This window comes from Pundamilia nyererei, unplaced genomic scaffold, assembly GCF_000239375.1.
Source record: "Pundamilia nyererei isolate P.nyererei 1_Seehausen unplaced genomic scaffold, PunNye1.0 scaffold00037, whole genome shotgun sequence".
NCBI classification, from domain to species: domain Eukaryota; kingdom Metazoa; phylum Chordata; class Actinopteri; order Cichliformes; family Cichlidae; genus Pundamilia; species Pundamilia nyererei.
In genome coordinates this window covers 2,432,326-2,457,040 of record NW_005187438.1, presented here as the reverse complement: position 1 = coordinate 2,457,040, position 24,715 = coordinate 2,432,326, and the positions used below count along the sequence as shown (strand labels likewise).

General features: G+C 39.8%; 1 protein-coding gene across 4 annotated transcripts in view; it reads left to right on the top strand.

Moving 5' to 3' along the window:
- The window catches only part of LOC102200745 (dipeptidyl aminopeptidase-like protein 6), a 242,359-nt gene that overhangs the window by 167,022 nt on the left and 50,622 nt on the right, over positions 1-24,715 (top strand). For all 4 annotated transcript variants that reach the window (XM_005730425.1, XM_005730426.1, XM_005730423.2 and 1 more), the window contains 2 exons: positions 2,345-2,459; positions 19,206-19,304. In XM_005730425.1, the coding sequence (XP_005730482.1) occupies positions 2,345-2,459; positions 19,206-19,304 (214 nt within the window). The remainder of the gene's footprint in view (positions 1-2,344; positions 2,460-19,205; positions 19,305-24,715) is intronic.

Below are 24,715 nucleotides of genomic sequence, written 5' to 3'. Positions count from 1 at the left end.
TAAATCAGAGTTAAGTACTTACTTTGACTAAGCCAATGAGCCACTCAGAGTTGGACTTGCTGGTGTGTTTTGGGACATTGTCCTGCTGCATAGCTTGAGCTTCAGGGCACGAGCTGATGGCCAGACATTCTTCTTCAGGATTTACTTGAGCAGAATTCATAGTTTGATATAATCAGGGTGTGAGGCAGCTCAGCAGTCCATTTCACCATACCACTACCATGACTGACTGTTGATATGTTCATCACATAAAATACTGTGTTAGCATTATGCCAGATGTAAACCTTCTAAAAATGTTTAACTCCTGTTTTGTCAGTCCACAGAAATTTTAAAGTTTAAAGTTTAAAGTTTTCTCCATTTGTGGTTAATGTCTCTCACCATGGTTTGCAGCAGTACCAAAGCCTTAGAAATCGGTTTGCAACCTTGTAGATGTCAATGACTTTGTTTCTTTAGATTGTAGCATGAAGTGTTGCTTTTCAGATCCTTAAGCCTGATTCATTTTGCCAGACAGATTCAATTTATTCATTCTTTATTTTACAGGTATGGCAGTTATTGGGCTCGGGAAACTGACCTCGGCTTTCTAAAAAATGTATATATATATTAATGGGGAAGGGGGAAAAATACAAAATTTAAAAAACAGGAGGTTGAGAGTATGTTATGCTAATTAGGCATGGATTTGTGTAGTTTATGCCATGTGGCACTTAATTCAAGGATGCTAGTCTGGGAAAAGCTGTACTGTTCAAAGATTGCTCCGGCAATGTATCAGAACAATGTAGTTTATTTTTAGTTAGTGATCCACTCATGATCTACTGATCATGCCGAGAACGTGCTTCCTGAAACACATTCCTGGATCCTGATTCCTGGAATGTGTTTTGGTATTGGTGGTTAAAACGGTTGCATTTTCCCCACAGTGGGCTTTTATAGAGTAAGAATGAGTTTACAAAAAAAAATTGACCTTGAAGCACTGCACGAGAATATGTTAACCTCTTTATTAAAATTGAATAAATAAAGTTGAGCGGTATTCTCAGTCTCGTGCTTTCTTTTGTAGACACATGGGATGCAATCAAAGGTAGCAATACAAAGTGATAATTGCTATTTTTAACATGCCAGAAATAAATCCCTCTTTCACACAGCGTCATTCGGCCAGGCCTGCCAACTTCAATATTTAACAAGAAATAATCTCAAAATGCAACAGCACAATCTTCTGTCAGCCAACTAAATAAATAAATGAATAGTCAGATGCAGTATATTCCTACTGGTCAGACCAAAAAAGCAGTCTGCTTTGATGACAGACTTCGAGCTTCATTTTCTGCCTTTCTGTGGAGGGTTCATCTGCAGTCCACTGCCTCTCTTTTACCCACATCTCTGCAAATCTTCAGATGGGAAAAGAGGTGACCCTTGGTCCATTTATTGAGATGGACGGCAGACTCTTGGATTTGAGAGAAAAATGTGTGGAAAGAGTCAATAAATATCTGAAAATAACTGCCGTGTTTAACAGCATCACGGATCGAAAGTTCTACGTTCAGACAGCGAGTGATGGTCAGGCTAGGGTTGTTCTTTCTCACAGAGATGTGTGGCTGGTCCTCTTCTGTTTCTGTTATTATTATTTTTTTGCTGTATGTGGCTACCTGCTGCACATGACTATGTGTCAAATGAATTTCACATGGTTTGCTCATTATTGCATCTGGGCAAGGACACAAAGCCTAGAGCAGCTTTGCCTGTGTTATTTCCTTTTTATATCCTGCAGTGATACTTTATATGGAGCCATAGTAATTCCTTAGAATTTGGCTTTCACTCAGTTCAGTAGCATTAAAAATATCTTTGTTTCTGGATTTGTAGGTCAAACAAAACGGAGAAGGTGAAAAAAGGGAAAAATTACCTCAAGGTTCCTCGTAACTCAGACTCCTTTTCCCAACCCCAAAGCTTCTCTCCGTGCTTTTGTCGAGCATGCAATTCGCCAACGTGTCATGGGCTCCATTTTTATCTGTCACATTCGTTTGCGCGTGATGGCCGCTGATGCTCGGCTCATTAAGAATTCTCCCCCCTCCTCTTCCTCCTGCTGCTGTTGCTGCTGCGGCTCTCCTTGAGATCCGAGAGGCTGCGACTCTGACTCACATTCGTCCTTGACTAACACCCCTATCCTTTATTTCCGCGACTTTGCCTTTTATACTTCTCTGATTCCTTTCTTTCCAAGGTGCTTCTTATCTAGTGTTTCCTTCTTTCTCATACTGTTCTTTTTGATTTTTACTTTTGTTATGTTCCCAACCTGTGTTGATAAACTGTGCTCTGAATCCCTCCCAGAATAGTCTTTATCCTGACCATTTATTCTCTCTGTCTGTCTCTGTAGGAGCTGGTGGGCAGTAACCCTCCGCAGAGGAACTGGAAGGGAATAGCGATCGCCCTTCTTGTCATTCTGGTCATCTGTTCGCTGATCGTCACCTCCGTCATCCTGTTGACACCAGGTACACGGCGCAGGATGGAAGGGGGAGGGACACCATACACTACACATCCCTGTGTTTACAAGGCTATTATTATGCACCAACATACTCATTAAGCTTTCACAATCAATCTCACCACGAACAATGCAAAGAATAAAGTGTGAGTGTCAGTATCTCAGTCCTTGTGTGCTCCAGGCTTTCATGCCGAGTTTGCAGTGTCACTCGCCCTTAGCATCCACATGGGCACTCTTGCTGTAAAGGCTACATTTAGTGAAGGTCAGGAAACCTAATTGAAGTCAGTTTACGGAACATTGCTTTCTTCCTAAACATAGTTGCCATATGTCTTTATAATGCTGCACACACACACACACACACACACACACACACTTTGAATGCCGTTTTTTCCCCCTTGGTTATTTTAAGGCAGTTTCAATTTCGGGATGACCTTCAGGATTTCTGTTTGGAAATTTTGATTAGAGTTAAATCAATAGACCATCTGTTTATGGTCAGGCTCATAAAGCTGCTTGACGTGCTTTTATGCACTGCCAGAGTCAAATCTGTCAATACAACTGGTAGTGTGTGTGAACTATAATTCAGCTCCAAAGACAGTAATCACTGTGCACTTGTTTGTGATTTTTCTGTCACAGGGAATTGTAGCTAATGTCCACAGCCCAGAGTGGGGTCAACCTTTACTAAAGAAATTCAGTGTTGTTTTTTTCTGTAGTGTTCTTAGAGATGTACACCGATGTAAGAGCAAAAATATCACCGGGGTAGACTGCGGCTCGACGGCAGGTGTCAAATCAGCATGACCTAAACCTCCTTGTCACCTCCTGGCTGCAGTCTCTTCCTGTCCTGGGGCATTTGTTGTGGATTTGGATTAAATTGAGCTGCTTTATGTGGCAGTACAAAACACGTCAGGCCAACAGGAGTCGGGCAGAAAGTGGACACCAGGCAGGTGGTGTCTCCAGCTTGTACTTTGTCCTAATCTGACCCTCCCTGTGTTGATTTTTTGTGTGTTCAAGCAGAACTACTGCTCTGCTGCAAGGCTTGACACATGCAATCGTTTCTCCCTCGTTTTGGTCTCAAACAGACATTAAACTACTTAGGTAAGCAGATTTTAGGAACCTTTGGATATTAAAATATGTTGTGACCTCATGAAATCCAATTCTGCAAGTTGTGCGTTCTAATTGGATGTCATGAGCAACTGAGTTGAGCTTCAAAGACAGTTTATTTTGCTCTTTGAGATACTAGTATTCACCATACGCAATTAATTGAATGGCTGGATTTTTCAAAGTCAAATATTTTATCTACTTGGAGAGTTAGAAAAAAGTTTGGAGATACTCTTTGAACTGGGATGTTTGTCAAAAAAAGCAGCAAATTCCCTGAAAATAATTTTTTGTAAGGTTTGAGTGATTAGTCTTTCAAAGAGTAAGCACAGATGCAGTTTGTGTTAGGTACCTTAGTTGTGTTAGATGCTTTTGATACCATTTGTTTGCCTGTAAATTCTGAAAAGCTTATGTGTGCTTAGTTTAAAGCCCCAAAGCTGAGTAAATGGCTAGACTGACTCAGAGTATAAGGACCTCTAAAGGTCTCTGTGAATTATGTTTACAAAATCAGAAATCTCAAAAGTTTTGCTTTTGGAAAAATCCAGGCAGTCTGCCAAAGGACCTATGGAGATTGCATTTAGCCAACAAATAGTCCGTAAAATTTTAACCTTGTACTAATGCTGTGTGTGTGTGTTCACTAGTTAAATTTCATTTCCAACTTCCACTCACCATCTTCATAACTCCATGTGCTCAGCTGTTTCCCAGTATACACTGTCCTCTGGTGCTGTTTTGACCTAATTTGGGCAAAAGATCAATGACCTTGGTGTGGCATCCATTGCTGCCTCTCCACAATTCACAGGAATCAGAAAAAACGTGCACACAATGATCCCCTAACGGTCTTCGTACAAATTGCGCTCAGGATCAATGTCTTCTTTGTGATTTTACAGGCACATTTCCAGTTTTATAGGAACTGCCACCCCGATTAGGGTAGCAGCCTTTACATTCTTGTTGTGCCGTGCAGTATCTCCACGAGGGCTGGGCATTTAAAAGCAAAGATACTGTTTGGCAATCACTATTTTACTACTCTTTAGCAGTTATCGTCACACAGTGGTGTTTGTCACATGAATTCTAAATATTGTTTAATTCCAACCCAAGTTAAAGTAGTAAAGAAATCACTCTCCTTTCATGTCAAATGGCATTCTGTTATAAAGCTTCTCACTTTTTTGGTAGTTAATTAAAGGATACGTGTAAACTGTGAATCTATTAATCTTATGGGTTTGTCTGTTGTCACATTTAAAATGGATGGGCCTTATCAAGCTGTGAGACTAGTTTTGTTTTGTTTTTGCACATGCAGATTGTGGCTAAGATAAACCTTGCTGTTAGGATCTATGCATTTGTAGAAACAGCTAGCATTAGCAAGTAAACAAGTGATTTATCACTTTTCACATATAACCTTTCTCTTACCTACCCATCTTGTACAATGAGATGTGGAGTTACATTGCAGTTTTAAAAAGATTCATCACATACAAAAAGAAAACCTTGATGATGAAGAGTGATGAAGAGTGGCTATGAACTCCTGTCATTTTTAGTTTAAAAAAAAACAAACAGGCAAGTTAAACAACATTTTTAGATTTAGCCTCTCCAAGAAATAGCTTATTTTGTCACTAACTTTAACCAACTGCTTTACTAATGCATCATCATTTTCCTTTATATTTTTAAGATCACCACATCCCACCCATTCTACCTATTTCACAAAATAGTTTGATGGTTTTCTTTTTTAAGAAAATCATAGATAGGTAGGTAGATACTTGATCCCACAGGGGAAATTATTTTGTTATAGCAGCAGGATAAAGATTAAAAACAGTACAATTTCCAGTAATTAAACAAACTAGTAAAAGTGCCACAGGTGCATAGTGATGGCCTTGTGCTGTAAAATTTTACAAATAATTAAAAAACAAAGAAAATAAAAATGAGGTTAAGTTAAAGATGAAAATAAAAATAAGACTGAAACTGAAATGGAGAGAGACTGAGACAGAGTAGTGCAAATGCATTAACAAATAAAGTGTATGCTATAAATCTAAGAAACAGCTGTACGAGGGTATAATACACACACATTTCTGTGTGGGAAATCTTATACCTGTCAGGTGTGTTCATCTGTCAGAGAAGGAAGAGTAACTGTACACTTTCAAAGAGAACGATAGGAATGACTTTCTGAAGCATTTTTTATGGCAGCAGGGTTGAATAAGTCTGAGGGAGAATGAACTCTGCTGCCTCACTAGTTTAAAATGGAGTGGGTGACATGGGTCATCCATGATGGAGAGCAGTTTGTTCAGTGACCCCATGTCCCTCACGGACTCAAACGCCTTCAGACTCTGGCCAATGATGCTTCAAGCCCCGTGAATCGGTTGGTTGATCTTGACCCCACCAACAAACCGATAAGAGCAAAGAGCAGATGAAAGTCATACTTTCACTATTCCTAAATACTCTTATACACCATAATATACCACCATCCAAGCATATATAAGTGCTTCTGCTGGTCGTGAATCATCACGATTGCCAAGATATCTGCTAATAATCAGGAATATTAGTCCTAATTATTATGGGGTTCTTGCCCCAACCCGTCGTGGCAGATAGCTGCCCGTCCCTGAGCCTGGTCCTGTTGGAGGTTTCTTCCTGTTAAAAGGGAATTTTTCCTTCCCACTCTCACCAAAGTGCTTGCTCGTAGGGGGTCATATGATTGTTGGGTTTTTCTCTCAATGTATTATTGTAGGGTCTACCTTACAATATAAATTAAATAATGCTGAAAAGTCAACATTGAACTCTTTCAAGCTCTTTTTTTAAATATTTTTTTAATTTCTGCACAGCTTTGCACAACATGTCAAGCTTGCTAACCAACCCCCCTCAATCAGTCCGACTCGGCCCCCTACCATACCCCCTGTATACATATGACTGTACACCAACCCACTCAACCAAGTATGCCGATGGCATCACAGTGGTTGGGCTCATCTCTGGAGATAACGCAGCATACAGAGCAGAGGTAGAGATTGTGTCCCGCTGGTGCTGAGAAAACAACCTGAAGCTGAACGTACTTAAAAGAAAAGAACTACATGTACTCATTATAATCAGAGAACAGGTGGAATCTGTCTCCACCCTCAGGTTTCTGGGCACCCATATCTTTGCTGATTTTACCTGGACCCACAACACAAATGTTAAGAAGGCCCATCAGTAGTTGTACTTCCTCTGTGTCCTTGGGAACAATAACCTGGACCAGAAGCTGCTGCTGGACTTCTACCAATTCTCAGTGGGGAGCGTGCTCTCCTACTGCCTGGGTGTTTGGTACACAGAGGGTAATTAGCAATACCCCCATAAAATCATTGGCTGCCCTCTGCTACCCCTGGAGGCCATCACCAGATCCTCCTGTCTCAGGAAAACCAGGGTCATCACAGGTGACCCCTTGCACCCTGCCCACCACCTGTTTGACCTGCTGCCCTCTGGTTGATGACTCAGGTTAATCAAGTCCCAGACCTCCAGGCTCACAAATAGCTTTCCCCCCCTATTTTACACACTGCTGATGATGATCTCCAAAGGTGCACTGGTATTCCATTATAGATGGCACTGCGGTCTATTCAGGCTTCTGTCTGTAGAGGAATTGTTCTCTCCATCTTAAGATAAATCCCTTCCTCCATGACTGAAAACAAAATTGTTGGCATTGTAAGAAAGCCTTGATTCTCAGTTACAAAGATAAAAACTACCAGTTTAAATCCTGCTCCATCTGTTTCAGTAGGAAGAATTTACACTGGAAAAATGAAATCCTATCAAGGCAGTTGTCTCTCATTTAAACATAAAAAGCTCCCTTTTTCTAAATGAAAAAGAAACTTGCTACACTCGTGAAGGGGGAAAAAAAATAACACCACATAGACAATGATGGATGTTGAAAATAAAGACAGATTACATTACCAGAATCCGGACTAAGCAACAGCATTTCAAACAATGAATTTTGCTAATTCTTTTAAGAAAATAAGACTTTAACGGATTAATTAAAGATTAGAACATTTAGTAAAAAGATGTTTTGATGTGGTTTAAATAAACCCACGGGTTCAAGATTCATCACTGACATTCTTTTAGCGCTCTTAAAATGCTTTAGGGATGATTGTCCTGTTAAAATACTAAATACAGTCTTCATTCAGAACAATTTGTTTTGGATTTTGGGAGCAATCATACCCCGCTGAGTTGTAAACTGTAGCATGGCAGGTCTGGAGTTATGAGATAGCATTTTGTTTCCTCTCACTTAGGAGGGTTGGTTGATGGATGTTTCCCTTTCAGACAGGGCAACCAGTTTCTAACTGCACCTGACAACCACTTGAGTCACACAGACACACACATGCACAAACATTCAGCACACGCACAGAGTTTTGGAATTCTTCTGTTTCCTCTTCTGACAAGCTTCATCTCCTTTAACTGATGGCTTCGTATTACTAAGAGGATGCTCTGTTTCCTACGTCAGTACAACTAGGTCAGATGTTCACTATTGGCATCTGGGTATTCTACAGACTGAGGGATGTCTGGCTGACTGACAGCTGTGACAGCTAGCTGAAACTGTGGGAGGATCACATGCAACGTTAATTTGGTGCAGCTGAAAGCGAGCAGTCACACAGATTATTGCATGAAACCAAGTCTCAAATTATACCCTAACAGGAAACAACAAGGGTTGATGCTTCAGTGGCATTCAGTAATATTTTGCTCACATACTGTATTTGATCAAGAGTTAATGATTTTATATGACTGTGATAAAATCAAATACAGACTTCATACTGTTTCTGTCATTTATACATTATTCTAACATATTATAGATACCTAAAAATCTCAGCAATTGTATTAAATGGTAAATGGCCTGTATTTATATAGCGCTTTACTAGTCCCTAAGGACCCCAAAGCGCTTTACATATCCAGTCATCCACCCATTCACACACACATTCACACACTTTAGTGCTGTATCAACTAACCAAACTGAGAATGATACTTAAATTTGTTAAATTCTGCTACTACTGTAAGACCAAAAAAGTTAAAACCAGAAATGACTAAAGTACATCTTGACCCCGGAATTTTGGAAAAATGACTCAGATTCGTATAAAAATGTATTTTTTTAGTTTAATTTAGCTTCGTTATTGTTTCTTTGTTATATCACAACATGATAGAACATCTGGAGCTGGTCTTGCTTGTTGTGCTCTTTATAGATTCAGTATAGATTTTTGTGAATCAAGGTGAAATAACACTGCTGTGATTCTAATGTAATCCTTCTTCTCTATATAGACCTTCTTCTGAATTCTAAATTGTTAGATAATGAAAAACGGTGCAATATTATTATACCATAAGATAAATAGATGCAAAGATGGGTGTACTATGAATGAATAGCTTGTAAATTGTAGACATTTAGATATGAAATTGTTATATCATACACTAAAATCCATGAGAAAAAGGAAATTTTGTCTGAGAACCAGACAGCTTTTAAAAAATTGTTAACTAATCTAAATCGCTGGTGAGAGACTTTATTCGTTTGCCTGTTACACCTTAATGAAAGATTTTGCCTTCATCAACCAAACAATATCCAGTCTTACAAAAAGCATAACGTCCAATGCTGTTTCTAATTTGTATTCATGTACAACTTTTTTCCCACAGTTCAATAAAATGAAAATGAAAAATTTTTCACATTGTGGTGATTAATATTCTGCCTCAAATCCATCTGCCATCTCCTTTTAGCACATGTTAATAGCTGTGTTTTACAAGGTAATTAGCAACAGGTTCTACATAAGCATGCAGTAAATCCAAGTTTGGATACAGGCAATCATCAACCGGCTGCCCTCAAACCCAGTCATGAAAGCTCCTCTTCACTGGCAAGCTATCATGCTATGAATTCAGGACTGACATAAAAGTGATCAGTCCCGATCCTGCAGATGGTAGCTTTGCACCATTAGCTCCTCAGCCAAGCACATCCTCCAAATGTCTGAGCCTGATGTACTCTGGTATGAACAAGATTACCACTGTAGCAACACATCATCAGTTAAGGTAAAACTAACCTGTCTGACAATGGTGCAATGGTGGTGTGTAAACACTGTAAAAGTAAAAGACTGCATGGTTGGCTCCAGTGTCATAGATGAATATGACAGGTAAGGTCATCAGGGAGTAAACAAGTTCATGTTTAAACTTCTCAAAATCAAGTTAATGATTAGGTTATTTATTTTACTGTGAACATCTACCCAGTGCAGCTGAAAAATACACTGTGGAAGCAATACACCTTAATGAAACTTCAGGCTGTACAACCAAAACAGTGAGCTGAACAATACTTTGTAATGCTGCATACCTGTATTTGGCTGATAATGTTCATTGTATTCATTGTGCTTTGCATGTACTAATTTGGATGATTAAGAATAATCATTAAAACCTTTTATCCATGTTTATGAAATGAGGGTGTGATGTTTATGCTCTCTAACTTTGTTGTCTACAGTAAAGACTTGTTTCAGTCAACTCAATCAAATGTGCCACTTAAATTTTAGCTCCCTCTGACACTCTATTGTACCGAGAAGAGGTTGTATAACATTAGCATATAAACTGTTCATTTAAGCTGACCCTGATGTGGCTGCTTTTTTCAACAAATTTCCACCAACAATCACAGCGCGCTGTGAGAGTGAGATAAAGACATACTTACTAGAGAAAATGGATTTGCCTCTAAGGGACTGTCATTTATATAAAAATGTAAATTTAAATGTAAACTTTCACATGTACGCCTCCATCTTTGCAGTGACTGCCTGTGTGCGCATGGCGTAAATCTAGCAGTCAGGCCTCATTATAAATTCCATATTTATCCCCTCTTAACTTAACCATCTGACAGGAGGCTTCAACTTATGTGCATTATTATGTTTTCCTGCTGCATATTCAGAGTCTGGTGACTCTGATGATAAAATATAAAACTCGACTGAAGCATCAAGCAGATGCCTTCAAAGGTGTTTTTGTCCCCCATGATGAAATCAGGGCGGAACTGAGGATCAGTCGCAGTCTGTCCATCTGTTCAGCACAATATGGCACACGGGCACAAACACACATACACACAGCTGATGTACAAGTTTGGTGGATGATGCAAGTCATTGTGGTGTTCTTGCAATATAAAACCTCTGACTGGTGAAAACTGGGAAGTCAGGTTTTGTTTACTTGCTGGAATTTGCTAACAACACATGGAAACTCTCTTTGCACACCCGTGAGTCTCATACCCTGCTGATTAAATATTGGTTTGCAGTGCAATGCAGGCCTTACGAGTTATGCCATAAAGTAAGGTAACAATTCACAATTACCACTGAGATTAGACTCTAAAAGGGAAAATAGAATAGAATAGAATAGAATAGAATTCAACTTTATTGTCATTGCTCATGTCACAGGTACAGGGCAACGAAATGCAGTTTGCATCCATCCAGAAGTGCTTTAGCCATGATATAGATATATTACAATATATATTAGCAATAATATAGATATGTAAGTATATTACAGAAATGGGTCTATTATGGTATGTTATAATGTACACTGTATGAAGTATGTTATGAATATTCTATAACTATAAGTATGTACAGGCTGTAGTGAGTACAAGCTATGTACAGGCTAAGAACAGGATATAAATATGAAATAAAAAAACTATACAGAAATCTGAGATATACAGCTATACAGAAATGTGAACTATGCAGGTTATAAACAGTTGTAGGATTAAAAATTATCGTACGTACAGAATGATTATTTACACAGAACTATACAGTAGTGCAGTTAAGATAAGTGAGATATGTGGATAATTTCTACAGAGGCTATATAAAGTGCTAGTGGTTGTGAGTGGTGGTTCAGTCCATGTTGTTATTGTGTGTTTGAGTGTGTGTGTGTAGGTGGTTGTGGGTGTGTGTATGTTCAGTCCATGAGTTTAATGTGGGTCAGATGTCAGGAGGCAGAGTTCAGGAGTCTGACAGCTGTGGGGAAGAAGCTGTTCCGGTACCTGGTGGTCTTAGTCCGGAGGCTCCTGTAGCGCCTCCCAGAGGGCAGGAGGGTGAAGAGTCCATGTGATGGGTGACTGGGGTCTTTGATGATTTCCCCAGCCCTTTTCAGACACCGCTTCCTGTAGATGTCCTTTATGGCAGGAAGTGGTGCTCCGGCGATGCGCTGAGCAGTTTTCACGACCCTCTGCAATGCCTTCCGGGATTCCGGGACGACAGGATTTGAAGTGTGCTAGGACCAGCTGCTCTAAGCACTTAGTGATGATGGGGGTGAGTGCTACTGGGCGGTAGTCATTGAGGCTAGATGGGTTGGAGTTTTTTGTTATCGGGACGATGGAGGTGGATTTGAAGCAGGCCGGTACCACAGCGTGGGCCAAGGACAGATTGAATATGTCTGTGAGCACTCCTGTAAGCTCCCCAGAACACGCTCTGAGAACACGCCCGGGGATGCCATCATTGATCCTGCTCAGCACCGCTCCTACATCGGTGGGGGAGAGAGTCAGAGGTTGGTGGTCTGGCGTCATGTCTGTTTTGGTTGTGGTTGTGGGGTTCCCTCGCTCAAAACGAGCATAAAAGTTGTTGAGCTCGTTGAGGAAGGAGACATCAGAGGATGTGGGGGAGGGTTTGGTGGTCCTGTAGTCTGTGATGGTCTGGAGTCCTTGCAACATGCGTCGGGGGTTGGAGTGTTCTTCTACCTTCTTTTTATAAAAGAAGCTGCATAGAGACAATTCTAGGTACACTGCAGAGAACCTTGGACTGTTATATGTTCTATTTAAGCAAAACCAGGACAAAGTCTTGACTTTCTTCTGAGTTTAAAAAAGAATCAGAAATAAGAAATGTATATACTGTAGTTCATACGTTTTCTGAAAATAACACAAATATTTTTTTGTGTTTACACTCACTTTTTCAAATAGATGCAGGTGCACGTGTGTCACAGCCGTCGGTGGAAGGATCCGGCAGTTTCTCTGTGAATTTCACATTCCAGTGGCAGCGTACTCGGTGCTTGCTCAGAAGTTTAGGGTTTTTTTCGCTGTAAAAAGAGGGTTTTTTCCCCACGCAGTGAACAGCGGACGCTGATGTTTTTGTCACTTTTTACAGAATCAAATTCAAAGTAAGGTCAGTGCGTCCACGCTTTAAAGGCTGCACTGTCATATGCTCTGCCGCACTCGATTTGATTTTTTTTTTATTATCCATTTTTGGTCTGCACACAAGCTGTTGCCACAAACTTCGCACTCGCTTATGCCATTGTCATGAGACACTCTCGCAAAAAAATCCCGGTTTTAGTAACGCAGTGTGCTTACGAGAAAGTAACAGTCATCTAATTACCTTAATTGCAATAGTAATCCCTGACTTTACTCATTACTTGAAAAAGTAATCGGATTACAGTAATGCATTACCGCCCATCTCTGCTCCTGATGTTCTTGTTGTCCCACTGATTGCTTTATTTTGAGGGTTTTTTTAAAGTCTAATAGTCCCCTCCTTCACTTCCGTCAGTATCTCTTTGGACCTCATATTTAGAATTGTAGTGTAATACCAAAAGCAAGTTCAGCACTTAAAAAAAAAAAGAAGATTTTTATCTGGTTAATTTGTAATGGAATAATGAGACCATGAAACTGAAGTCAACTGCTACACACAATACCTTCCTATGCAGATTATTTACCATGTAGCGCTGTCATGCCATCTCTGCTTAGAGGCTTAAATATCGATTGTGTCGCTTTGTAAACCAGAAATGAACACACCGTGATGAGGTACAGCAGGGGTTCCACTGGAAACTAAAATTACCTGCATATATCATTTATTATTTTCTAACTTGTAAAATTTGTGGATTTACTACTTTTTAAGGTTTTATTTCAGAACATTACAGTTGCCTCTTTTGTGCTTTTTCTTTTCTTATTCTGCTCTGTCTGTCTATTTTCTCCTTCTTATCTGGCTCAAGATCAGAATGGCAGCACTAAAAGCAGATACAGCCAGACTTCCCTCTCTCAGTCCACCTCCTCCAATTCTTCTGTGGTGAGACCGAGAGACATAATCTCTCTAGTGTGTCCTGATTCCGCCCCAGTGCCTCCTCCCAGTGGGACGTGCCCGAAACATCTCACCTCCAGGTGTCCAAGAGGCATCCTAATCAGATGCCTGAACCACCTCAGTTGGCTCCCTTTGATGTGGAGGAGTAGCGGCTCAACTCTGAGCACCTCCCAAATGACCGAGCTCTATCTCTAACAGAGAGCCTTTCAGAGGAAACTCATTTCCACTGCTTATATCCATGATCTTGGTCACTACCCACAGCTTCTGGCTGTAGCTGAGGGTAGGAGCATACTAATTAAAGCCCTACTTGCTGTGAAAATGTTAGACTCTAATGCATAAGATTGAAAACTGTGGTTTCAAGAGAATCATATGTGGATCACGAAATATTCTCTATGCTGTTGTAAATAATTTAGATACTCTCTCGATGTTTGGCTGTCATTGAAGTGTGGATGTCGCACTTTGGAGTTTTTGCTCTGACATATAATCCTTGTGATCACATGTAGTTATAGACCTCATGTCCTTCTCCACGCAAGAGCTCTATAACTGCCCTTTTTTTCAGCAATGTGCAGTGTGATGCCCATATGTTTTTTGGAGAGGTTGTTTTTGGTGTCCTTTTTCACCAACCTGTCTGGACTTCCCTGTTAATAACTTGCTAGTAACTTATGTTCCCATCATTTTGAATCTAGGGCATGAGCGTAAAAATACAGATATTTGTTTTTAACACCATAGCTCACAGTGTAACACTTTAGTAAGTAGTAAGTACAGACTTGCTCCTCACATTTCTGTCTGTTATGAGCTGTTCGTTTATCAGTTTAACTAACAGAGGGCACATGGTTAATTGCAGGAGGAGGACCCCTGTACCACCTCCTACAGTTCACCTTAGTCTTACTAGCCTCCACAATGGTGGACTGGTTTTCTTGTATTTATGTTTTGTGGAATCAGTGGACTGTTTAAAAATGTATTGGGAGTAAGAGGTGTTGTCATTTCCATGATCTTTCTTGCTGTTTTGCCCAGATTAAAAATGTTAGCTTCAGGTTTGACAGGTTTCCTGGGTTTACAAAACACCAACAGACCTTCTGTAATGTATGCTTTGAAAATTGTGTATCTAACAAAAAGACATGAGCTGGTGGTGGCAGAGTTGGCAATGCTAAGATTTTTTACTGGGAGTGACCAAAATAGATCGGATTTGAAATGAGTATATGAGAGGGACAGCTCAGTTTTAGGTTTAGTTTGGAAACAAAGTTAGAAAGGAAAGGCTGAAGTGAAGGTGGAGAAGATAGTAGATATACTGGACAAAGCACCTTGAATATGCAGGTGCCAGGCAGGAGGAAAAGAAGAAGATGAAAGAGAAGGTTCAGGGATGTAGCGAAGGAGAACATGGTTGTGGCTGAAGAGGATGCTGGGGGTAGGGTGAGATGGCACGAGGTTATCCACTGTGGCAAAGCCTAAAGGGACTAACCAAAAGATAAAGAAGCAGAAGATATGACAGATTTTTAAAGCAGCTGCCAGCAACGTAAGATGGACTCTGTAGTTGTGCTATAAAAAGTTGATATAATATACCTGGAGACACCAAAACTGAGTCTCTGGAGGAAGTGGCCATGGATCACACAAACACTTTCCACGGACCGTGTGTTTCTGTTACGTATTCACATAATTACTCATCGTCTTATATTAAAAGTGACCACATTTCTATCAATCTATGATGTTTTTGTGGATATTTCACAAAAGATATTTTAGGATACTGATGTTTTGCCATTTAGCTCATTGTACTCCTTTACAGAAGTAAGACCTCCCAGAGATTAGAAATAAACCGAATATAGTTTGTAAGGGTGTTTTATTATTTTTATTATCATTATTATCATTATTATTTATCAAACTACTGCATTACAAGTAAACCTGTTTTTGATTTCGGTATCATGATGGAAATGAAATGTTTATGTGAGGCTAGAGTCTCCAAAAAACAAAGCTAAATGTTCCTCAATTCAACTGAGCTTAAATCAGACGTTTAAACACACTGTGTAAGAGGCCACGTTTCAGACATATTACAAAGCAGTGAGGTAGTTCCATTTCAACACTGATCTCTGAAATTTGAACGTGCCAATCATAAATACAAGTGAAGTAAAACGAGCTGCAGTGAAAGCTGGAATCAAGAACCTGTTTGGCTTTTAGTTTCTTTTACCTGTGAGAAGTAGGTAATTCTATTTTATGAATCTTTAAATTTAGTTAAAAGCATTTGTTGTTATTTTAGGTTTAACTAGAAAGATATAGTGGCACGTACAGTAATGGTCTCCCACTTGATGCGCAGGATATTTGAACCAGCAACAAAGGAAAGTGTGAGAAGAAACCCCTGTTGCTGGTTATCTTTTTGACATTTAAAGGTCCTATATTTAACAGCTGTCTGAGGTGAAAAACTTCTTGTCTTTTGTCTTCATGGCTTTTCCTATCCTCTCTGCAGTCACTGTTTATAGCCTCCTTATACACCTTTTAGCACAGCTAGGCACCCTGAACATAATGAATTTTGTGTGTGTGTGTGTGTGTGTGTGTGTGTGTGTGTGTGTGTGTGTGTGTGTGTGTGTGTGTGTCTGCTGAAGACAGCCGAAGCAGAGATGTGATGACCTTAAAAAAATACTTGCAGCCAAAAATGTTACCTCATAGAAAATGACAGCCACAACATGAGCATAGACAGGCTTAGCAGTGGGATTAAACATCACTTACGAAAGACTGTCCTGCAGCTAAAATATCACTGCTTTGATCCCCATAGAAACCAATATGTCCATCAAGTGCCGTGTCTCGGTGAAGGGTCCTCGTGCTGAAGTCTGAATCTCTCGAACTATTGTTGTCTGAAATTCACCAAAACAAAACTTCAGGGTGAGAGCACTCTGGCTAGAAACAAAGAAGCTCAACACATATTGCTTTTTCCACATTATTTTTTTCTATCCTCCCACCATGCGCATGGATGTGAAATGAGTCATATAATGGGACAGAAGACGATATGATGAGCATCAACTGAGAATTGCAGGAGGCATCTGCTGTAAATATGCACGTCTGGTCTGATGATCAGAAGCCACACTAGTCCTAATCAAAGGCCTGAGGCAGCTTAGATGATGCTTTGGTTTATTATTATGCTTGTTTTTTTCCCCCCTCCATCTCCAATAAGCTCTTTATTCTTTGAAAGGTGAACACTTGCAGCCGCCAGGAAAATCTTGTTAAGATTCAGTTTGATATCAGAATGTGTCAAAAAAAACATTATGTATTCCTTCAGTTTTTGTTGTCAGAAGTACAAAGAAAATCATTTTTATCTATTTCAGACTTATGTTCCTGTTTGTATTTCACCTCTTCTTTTTTTCTAAATTGTATTTAAAATGCATTTCTTCCTCCTCTACACAGCAATTCAAACATTGTTAATGCTCCTATAACCAAAGTCTCATAAAATGATGGTTTGTTTTGATTTGAATATCATTCATATTGATGCCTGTCTTGTCTGATAGTTGAATAACCCATTCACCGCCTTCACAATTTTTTCTTCCCGTTTTCTTCCTTCTGGCCTCCTTAACTATTTCTCTGTTATCTTACTTCTATAACTTCTATTATCTTCTGTGATATAGTTCTAATTTTCATTTAATCCACTGACAGATAAGACACTGTCACTCAGGGCAGCGTGGCATTGTGTAGTGGTCAGTTCTTCAAACAGTGCCACCAGAAATGGATGGGAAGAAATTAGCTTTCAACCCTCCATGTGTTTTATCTGTGTCATAAAAAACAAGCCCAACTATCATTGCTGGTGCTAAAATGTCTTGTGTGAAGTTCTTACACTGTTAGCATTGTGTACTACTCTGTATTTTAATTTTGGGACTCCACTAGAGTAGCTTTGCATGTTCAAAATAATCCTTAAGTTTCTAGTAGAAGTTTCTTGCATGACATCATCTGCACATTGCTTGTGAGTTGTCTGACATATATTGGATGTGATTCAACCACAGGTCACGAGAGAATTATGTGTGTATTCCCCTGTCAGTTGGTGAGTCGTTGCCGGAGGTTGCTGGTTGTCACTTGGTGAAATCAGATGCAAAAAGGGTGCTGCGCCAAAAATAGCCATGTGATTCCTTTGGTGGCTAGCAGATTACCATGGTCACCTTTAGTTTTCTTTGGATGACATTAGCTTGTCCTCACACATTTGCTAAGTACTAGTTGAGGTGTAGTTAACGCACAACTTGTTGAAAAGAAGCAGGCAAGAGTTTGTGGATAACGTAGCTTGTTTTGTGCAAACTACGGGCAACCGCGGCAATCTTCTAGCAACTAAAGCAGTTCCAAGCAGGTTTTCACCAACCAGATTCTCTACAGACCTTTTTTTGGGGGGAGGGGGCAACCGCTCACCAACCGGTTGGGGAATACAGGTTACTCTCTGTGGTTAGTGGCTGGTGATTGTCAGGCTGTCACTGACTGAACTTTATACCTAGGTGACTAGGCCCTTATTCACTTACTCATTATTACCTTTATTTAATCGGGAAGTCACACTGAGATTAAATCTATTTTACAAATGAGACCTGCCAAGGTAGGAGACATACAAACTCAAAAACCCAAGAAGTGCAACATCAAATATATAGTCTAAATACAATATAGAAACACCCTCAACATTAAACATTAGTGGCTTCTCAAGAAAAAAGAATCAACGCTCTCAATGCTTCAGGTGACCATATTAGTGTTATCCTCTTCCACAGAAGTTATACAGAGCCAAGCTTGAGTTTTTGGCTCACAGGGACTAATTTTACATGCACTGACCCCATTATTACTTTAGCCAAGTTTAATATCATCATCTTACATTGTAACAGTATATATGACAGAAAGTAAGTCAAGCACAATAGCTCCACTTTAACATTGCCAGTTACGATACTATGCACTGGATGATAAAAGTCAATCTTGTTTACTAGCTTGCTGTTATTAATGAATTTTTGCAGTTTATTCTGGATTACATGAACAGTTATTCAGAGTCAGACCTTCTTTAATTTGTCTATATGTCATCAGGTAAGCTCAAGCTGATTACTGAATCTGATCTAATGTATTAATGAATTATTGTTATATTATAGGTCATTATTGTTATTTTGTTGTTAATTATAGGTTTGTGGTTGGACATGTGTTTTGTTATGTTGTTCTCTCACGTCTATGGGGTATCCTTCCTTAGTTAGAGTTGATCCCTATATTATAGTGAGTTGGCCTTAAAAGATCAGGCCTGGTATAGTCTTTTTGGAATATAATGACTGACTGTGTCCTATCGTGTCTCTACGGTGGTCTCAAGGACAGCTGTTGTGTAGTTTGGGGAAATTGCAAATTTCATTGCGTTCCTTTATCTGGAGGAAGGAGTAAAAGATATAAAGAAAACTCGCCATGGAAGGATAAAAATCAGAATGGGGACGTGTGCTCGTCTCTCTTTTTCTTTATCAACTATTTCCACAACAAGTCAATGTTTTTTACTACAGCCCTCACAAAATATCTATAACAGCTGTTATGATTTGTTCAATGCATTTACCTTTAATAACTTCCCTCGCAGCCAGCTGAGTCAACTTTCATTTTCTGTTGGTTCCAAGACAAAGCAGGCTACTGATGCATTTGCTGTGTGTTTGTTATTACTAAGCACAGGCATGCATGTGAGCCCTTTATAGCTGATGATGTGGTTGTTTTCTCTACAGGTGAGGATGACCGTCTGGCTCTGAAGGGCAAGGTGTCAGTTGGAGACCTCTTTAGGAAGGAATTCAAGGTTCATGACCCAAATGCCAAATGGATAAGCAGTAAGTATCTGTGTTAAAAATGAGACAAGGTTGTTTTTAGAATTTGTATTTTTATTCACACATCACTACCTAAAGCTGCTTTTGGTGATATTTTTGTTACCGCAATTGTGTCAGTGGAAACATAACTGTAGTCCGGAAAGCTTTAACTTTGAGCTTATTGTTTAGATTCACTGATCCTTGGGATTGGGTACTAGCGAGTCTCCCTGGCTTACACAATATGATTGTTCATTTATTGTCAATATCCACATTGCTTCTTTTCTACTTTGAGCTTTAGGAAGGAAAGGGGATCAGGGCTATTTTTTAGAGTTAATGGATTAGTTAGTTAATGGATTTGAAAGACCAGATGTTATGTAGCACAGATAAAGTGAAAAATAAGCCCCACTACATTAAGAAACACTGGGAAGAGATGTATAAAAACATCCGTCCTTTTTCTACCACTTCTCTGTGTCTGGGATGCTGTGGCAGCTGTGTAAGCAGATATGTGTGGACCTCAATCTCCCCAGCCACTACCTTTGCCTCATCCGGGGAATACAGAGGTGTTCTTAACGCAGCTGAGAGATGCAATATCTCCAGAATGTCTGGGGTCTGCCCCGGGGTCTCCTCCCAGTTAGACATGCCTGAAAAATCTCACCTAGGAGGCATCCAGAAGGCATCCTAGTCAGACACAAACCTCAAACAGGTTCTAATTTGTTCTGACAGAAGAAAGAGAGACAACCACAACACTGAATCCCCTGGTTCTAAACTGGATGTCTTATTATTTTTGTTCCTTTTTTTAAAGGAACCTCTTACTAAACCATCTCCTTTTCCTCTGTCCTTTCAGTTTTGCCACACAGAGAGAACGTTTATAGTGTAGTTGTTGCAAAAAACAGATTGCCAGCTTGAGATTATATTGCGAAAGATCTGTTGGTCCCACTTCAAAGCTTGTGTTGCTCTACGATTGTTCAGTTAACTGATTTGTTCAATGAAACATTGCACCATCCAGTCTGTCTCAGTAAAACAAACGCCTGCAGCAGTGGGATAAACTGTGTACTGGTCACTGTTACCAGAGACATACTTAGAATCGAGGAATATAGATCAGACATTCAGCTTTAAGAAAACAGTACCAGCTGTCAAGCATGGTAGTGATAGCATCATGCTACCCCTATCATTGAGGATTAAGCTAAAACTTGGAAGTAAACGAGTAATTATACAGGACAATGATGCCCAAAGACACATGAAAGCTGCTTGTAGAATTAATAAAGCATGAAGCTTTTGGAGCAGCCCTTTTAAAGTCTGGACCTTGAACCCATCAAACTTACTGTGGACCATGCTTAAAATTCAAGTGTGTGAAAGAAAGACACCATTTAACTTCAACAAGCCCAGCTGGAAAAGGGGTTAAAGATTCAGCCAGACGTTTGCTGAAGTATTGTCAGTTTGTGGTTCTAAATATAGAACTAAAGGGTTTGAATCCAAATTCTGCTTTTAATTGTTCTTGACACAGTTTTACCTCCACACTGATGTGGTGACAGCATGAGCTGCTGTATATCTCAGTAGGTGCGTTGAATAATTAGAAATGTGAAAGTCTCTGGTTTACAGCTTAACCAACATACTTGTGTCTTTTCTTTTACATTTGGTACATATTTGAGGGTTTTTGCATTTTCTTTTCGAGGGGGACGGTGAGTGAAGTTCGCTGGCTGTGAGCGTCGGAGTGAATTCTGGATGAGCAGGAATTATTTTCAGCAAAGGCAAAGCAATCAGAGAGCTCAGCTAGTTAAAGAGACTTTTATCTCAGAGGTTCTGGGTTCAAATCCAGCTTGAAGAAGGAAATTGTGCTTTTATTACTTTTACAGTAGCTGACAATTGTTCATTCAAAATGATGCGGTGTTCGAGCAAGCTGCTGCACAGCTCAGTAGGTCTAACGATGTGTTAGAAAAGTGAAGAGTTTGGGTTAAGTTTCACTTTGGGAAACAGTCCTGTTGCAATTCAGCTGCTTCTCTTGAGGTGAGCTATACATTTTTCCTCATAACATTACAGTGAATAACGTTGCTCCCTTCCATCTGCTTCATTAGCTCAGCAGGTTTATTGTAAAGTTTGAGTTCAATCTCAGTCTTAGACAGATGTGCAGGTGTCTGTTTCTCACACAACAAACTGTAGATTTTATTCATGTTTCTGCTTTATTCATCTGTTTATTTACGTTGATCAGCTCTGTAACATGTCAGAGAATAAATGAGTGAAGGCCTGAGTTGGTTCACTGAAGTTATTACATTTATCCTTGATAAATGAACAGCTGGATTTTCTCTCTCAGATCTTTGTAGATGAAGAGGTAAACAGGCCACAGCTTCAGTCACATTTCTACGCCTTTGACTGGTTGAATTAAAATGTGGAAAAAACTTCTTCTCTGTAGAAACTGCAGAAGAAACAAGGATGGAGTGGAGTCTCTGCAGATGCACAAAGAAAGAATTGCAGTCCCACAAATGTGGATAAACTCGAACATAAAGATCTTCCTTTAAGCTCCAGCTCTGATCCACACTGTAGGAAACAAATCAGAACATCAGTGAGACCGAAACAGTCAAATCAAACAGCTTTTCAATTGGCTCATTTTGAGGCAAAGCTACTGCTGAGCTTCTCCCCCTTTATCACTGAGCCTGAGCTCAGACACCCCTCTGAGGAATCTCATTACTGCTGCTTGTATCCACATTCTTATTATTTTGGTCACTGCCCGGAGTTCATGGCTATAAGGGAGGGCAGGAACGCAGATGGACTGGTAAATCGACAGCTTCGCCTTCACGCACAACTGTCTCTTCACTAAAACAGATTGGTACAGAATCTGCAATGCTGCAGATGCTTCACCAGCCTGCCTGTCAATCGCACGCTCTATTTCTGTTCCACTCTTGAACTCCTCCGCTGGACACAATAACTCATCCTCAACCTGTAGCTGTAGCAGTCCACCCTTTTCTTGGTCAGAACCATGGCGTCAGACATGTAGAAGCTAATTCACATCCATGCCACCTCACACTTCGGTTCCAAATCACCTCAGTCCGACCTGGAGGTCACTGCTAGATGAACCCAGCAAGAGCACATCATCCTCAAAAAGCAGAAACAAAATCTGGGGTATAAAATATATGTGTAATAAATAACCCCTCATGAGACTGTTAACCATTTCATACAGCCTAATTAGTAGAACATAATTAATTATACAAAGAATAATACGTGTAATGCTTTTTTCTTTTTATTGTTATAACCAAAGACTGTGCAAGAGCATCACACTGCATTTTAGTAAATATTAGACGTGCAATCAAAGTAATCAGTATTGTTTGTTTGTAGGCTTTTGCATTTGCACGTGCACTGTTGTGCATGTGTGCTTACTGCTTGAAATTCCTCCAAAGAATATTTTCCATATGCACCAATAGCGAACCAATTACCTGAAACCTCAACCCTCATTTTTCTTTGATCAGTGACAGTGTGCTGATGTTGCCATTGTTACAATTCATCACCACCAATTTCTGACGCTTGTTTTTTAATAGCGACGCTGTGACAGCATAAACACTGACAGCACCTCGGGGAGGCAATGAGAGAAAATTATATACTTTATTTTGCATCAAGGTAAAACGGCGACTTGATGCAGCCCCACACGTCTTAGTTTGGCATTGAAGAGAGCGATCACAGCTCGAAGATGTGAGGGATCCGTGCAGCTGAAGGATTAATGAGGTGGATTTTGTCTTCTCTCGTGCCCAGCGAAGCTGTCTCCCTCAATCAAAACATCTAAGATGGCTCCTACAAAGGACACAGCTGTTAAATCTCCTCTCAAATCCCGAATTTGCAAAACCTTCTCCTCTGTGATTGGCTGTAATTAGAAAGCTGAAAACCCATATTTATTATATTAGTGACAGGAAGATGCCGTTCCTCTGGATCTCAGATGACAAGCTGAATAAATTTCTGTCTGGATTTTTCTGTTTGTTTTAGCCGCAGTTCCCCATATGTGCTTAAGGATGAGCCGTCTCTCGTGTGGCTGATTTGTTGTCGTTACTAGCTGTGACCCAGAAGTTGTAAACAAATGGATCATGCTTGAGTGAACCATGATGGATATCACAATCTGCAGTAGTGCTGTACACATCTGGAAGCAAACATCTGTTCTTGGATGATTTCAGCAAAGGTTCAAACTGTGGCAGAAGAGGTGTGGTTGAATTAAGACCAGTATGATTAATGACAAATAATAGTGCTCATTTTCTGCTTCTCTTAACCTTTTTTTTAGCATGAAGTAAAAAAGGAGTAGTGCTGTACAGAAAACAAGCTCTGCAAGAATCCATACACATCACAGCATTCACCAAGAAACTTTAGGCATATCATCAGAAAAAAGTTCACTCTTTCATCCTCTCCCTTCTTTTGTGCTGTTGACAGTTTGAGCCTTGATCTCCAGTTATATTCAGTATACCATTAAATACACCTCACAAGAAGCAGGGAGGGAGGCAGAGAGACCCAGAAGCTGTATGTTTTTTCTTTGTTAGTGTGCCATTTTAGTAGTGGAGTGCTCATCCAACTTGCATGCTTTCAGGGCTGTTTCGAGGAATTTACAATAATGGCTTCCTTTGTTGGAGGCTGAAATGGATTTTTTTAAAACCTAATTTAGCTCAGTTTTATGTTTTGCCCCCGGTCTCCATCTATCAATCAATTCCCTGGAGATAGACTAAATATAACCTTGAGAATCCATAATGATTGTATATTAGGCTGTTTTTATGAGGCCATAATGCTTCCTCATATCTTCTCCAATAGCATTAGCTTAAATATATGCTATACTTAAGCCTCATTAGGGGCTCTTATCTGCTTCTAACAAAGGTTGCAGGGATTGCGATTCTTTCTTCATTTTGATGCTTTTTCTTAAGTTTATCACAATTTGGATCATTAGTGCCTTTGGCTATTGTTCCCATCTTTATTTTATTTAGCTTACCAAGTGATTGCCGAAATCTGAGTATGTAGGGAAATTGTCAAAACAGGAGGCAGACGGCATGAAACACAAGCCGTTAAACAGTCATACGGGTTTTAAACAAACCTCCAAGTTAGCAGGTTTTATGTTCTTATAATTAAAAGCTCATTGCTGTGGGCATTGTGTTGTTGCTTCAGGTTGAAGCATGCCAATGAAAAACAATCCATGATGGTTATTTTGCAAAAACAGCCAGTACTGTTTTTACATCTACTGAGATCACCATGAGTTATTTTATCTTCTGTTGCAGCAATCAGTCAAACAGTAAATATATTCTGCTTTATTATAAATATAGATATAAGAAAATCTGTCAGGGATGTACACTTGAAAGCTTTTCATTTGCCAGTGCAGCTAGGTTAAACTTTCTTAGGTATTTTTTTTGTCTTTGCCGGGACTCTGTGCTGTCAGCTCTGCTGTGCCAGCACAGTGGGAGTGCCGTCATGCTGTTACTTGT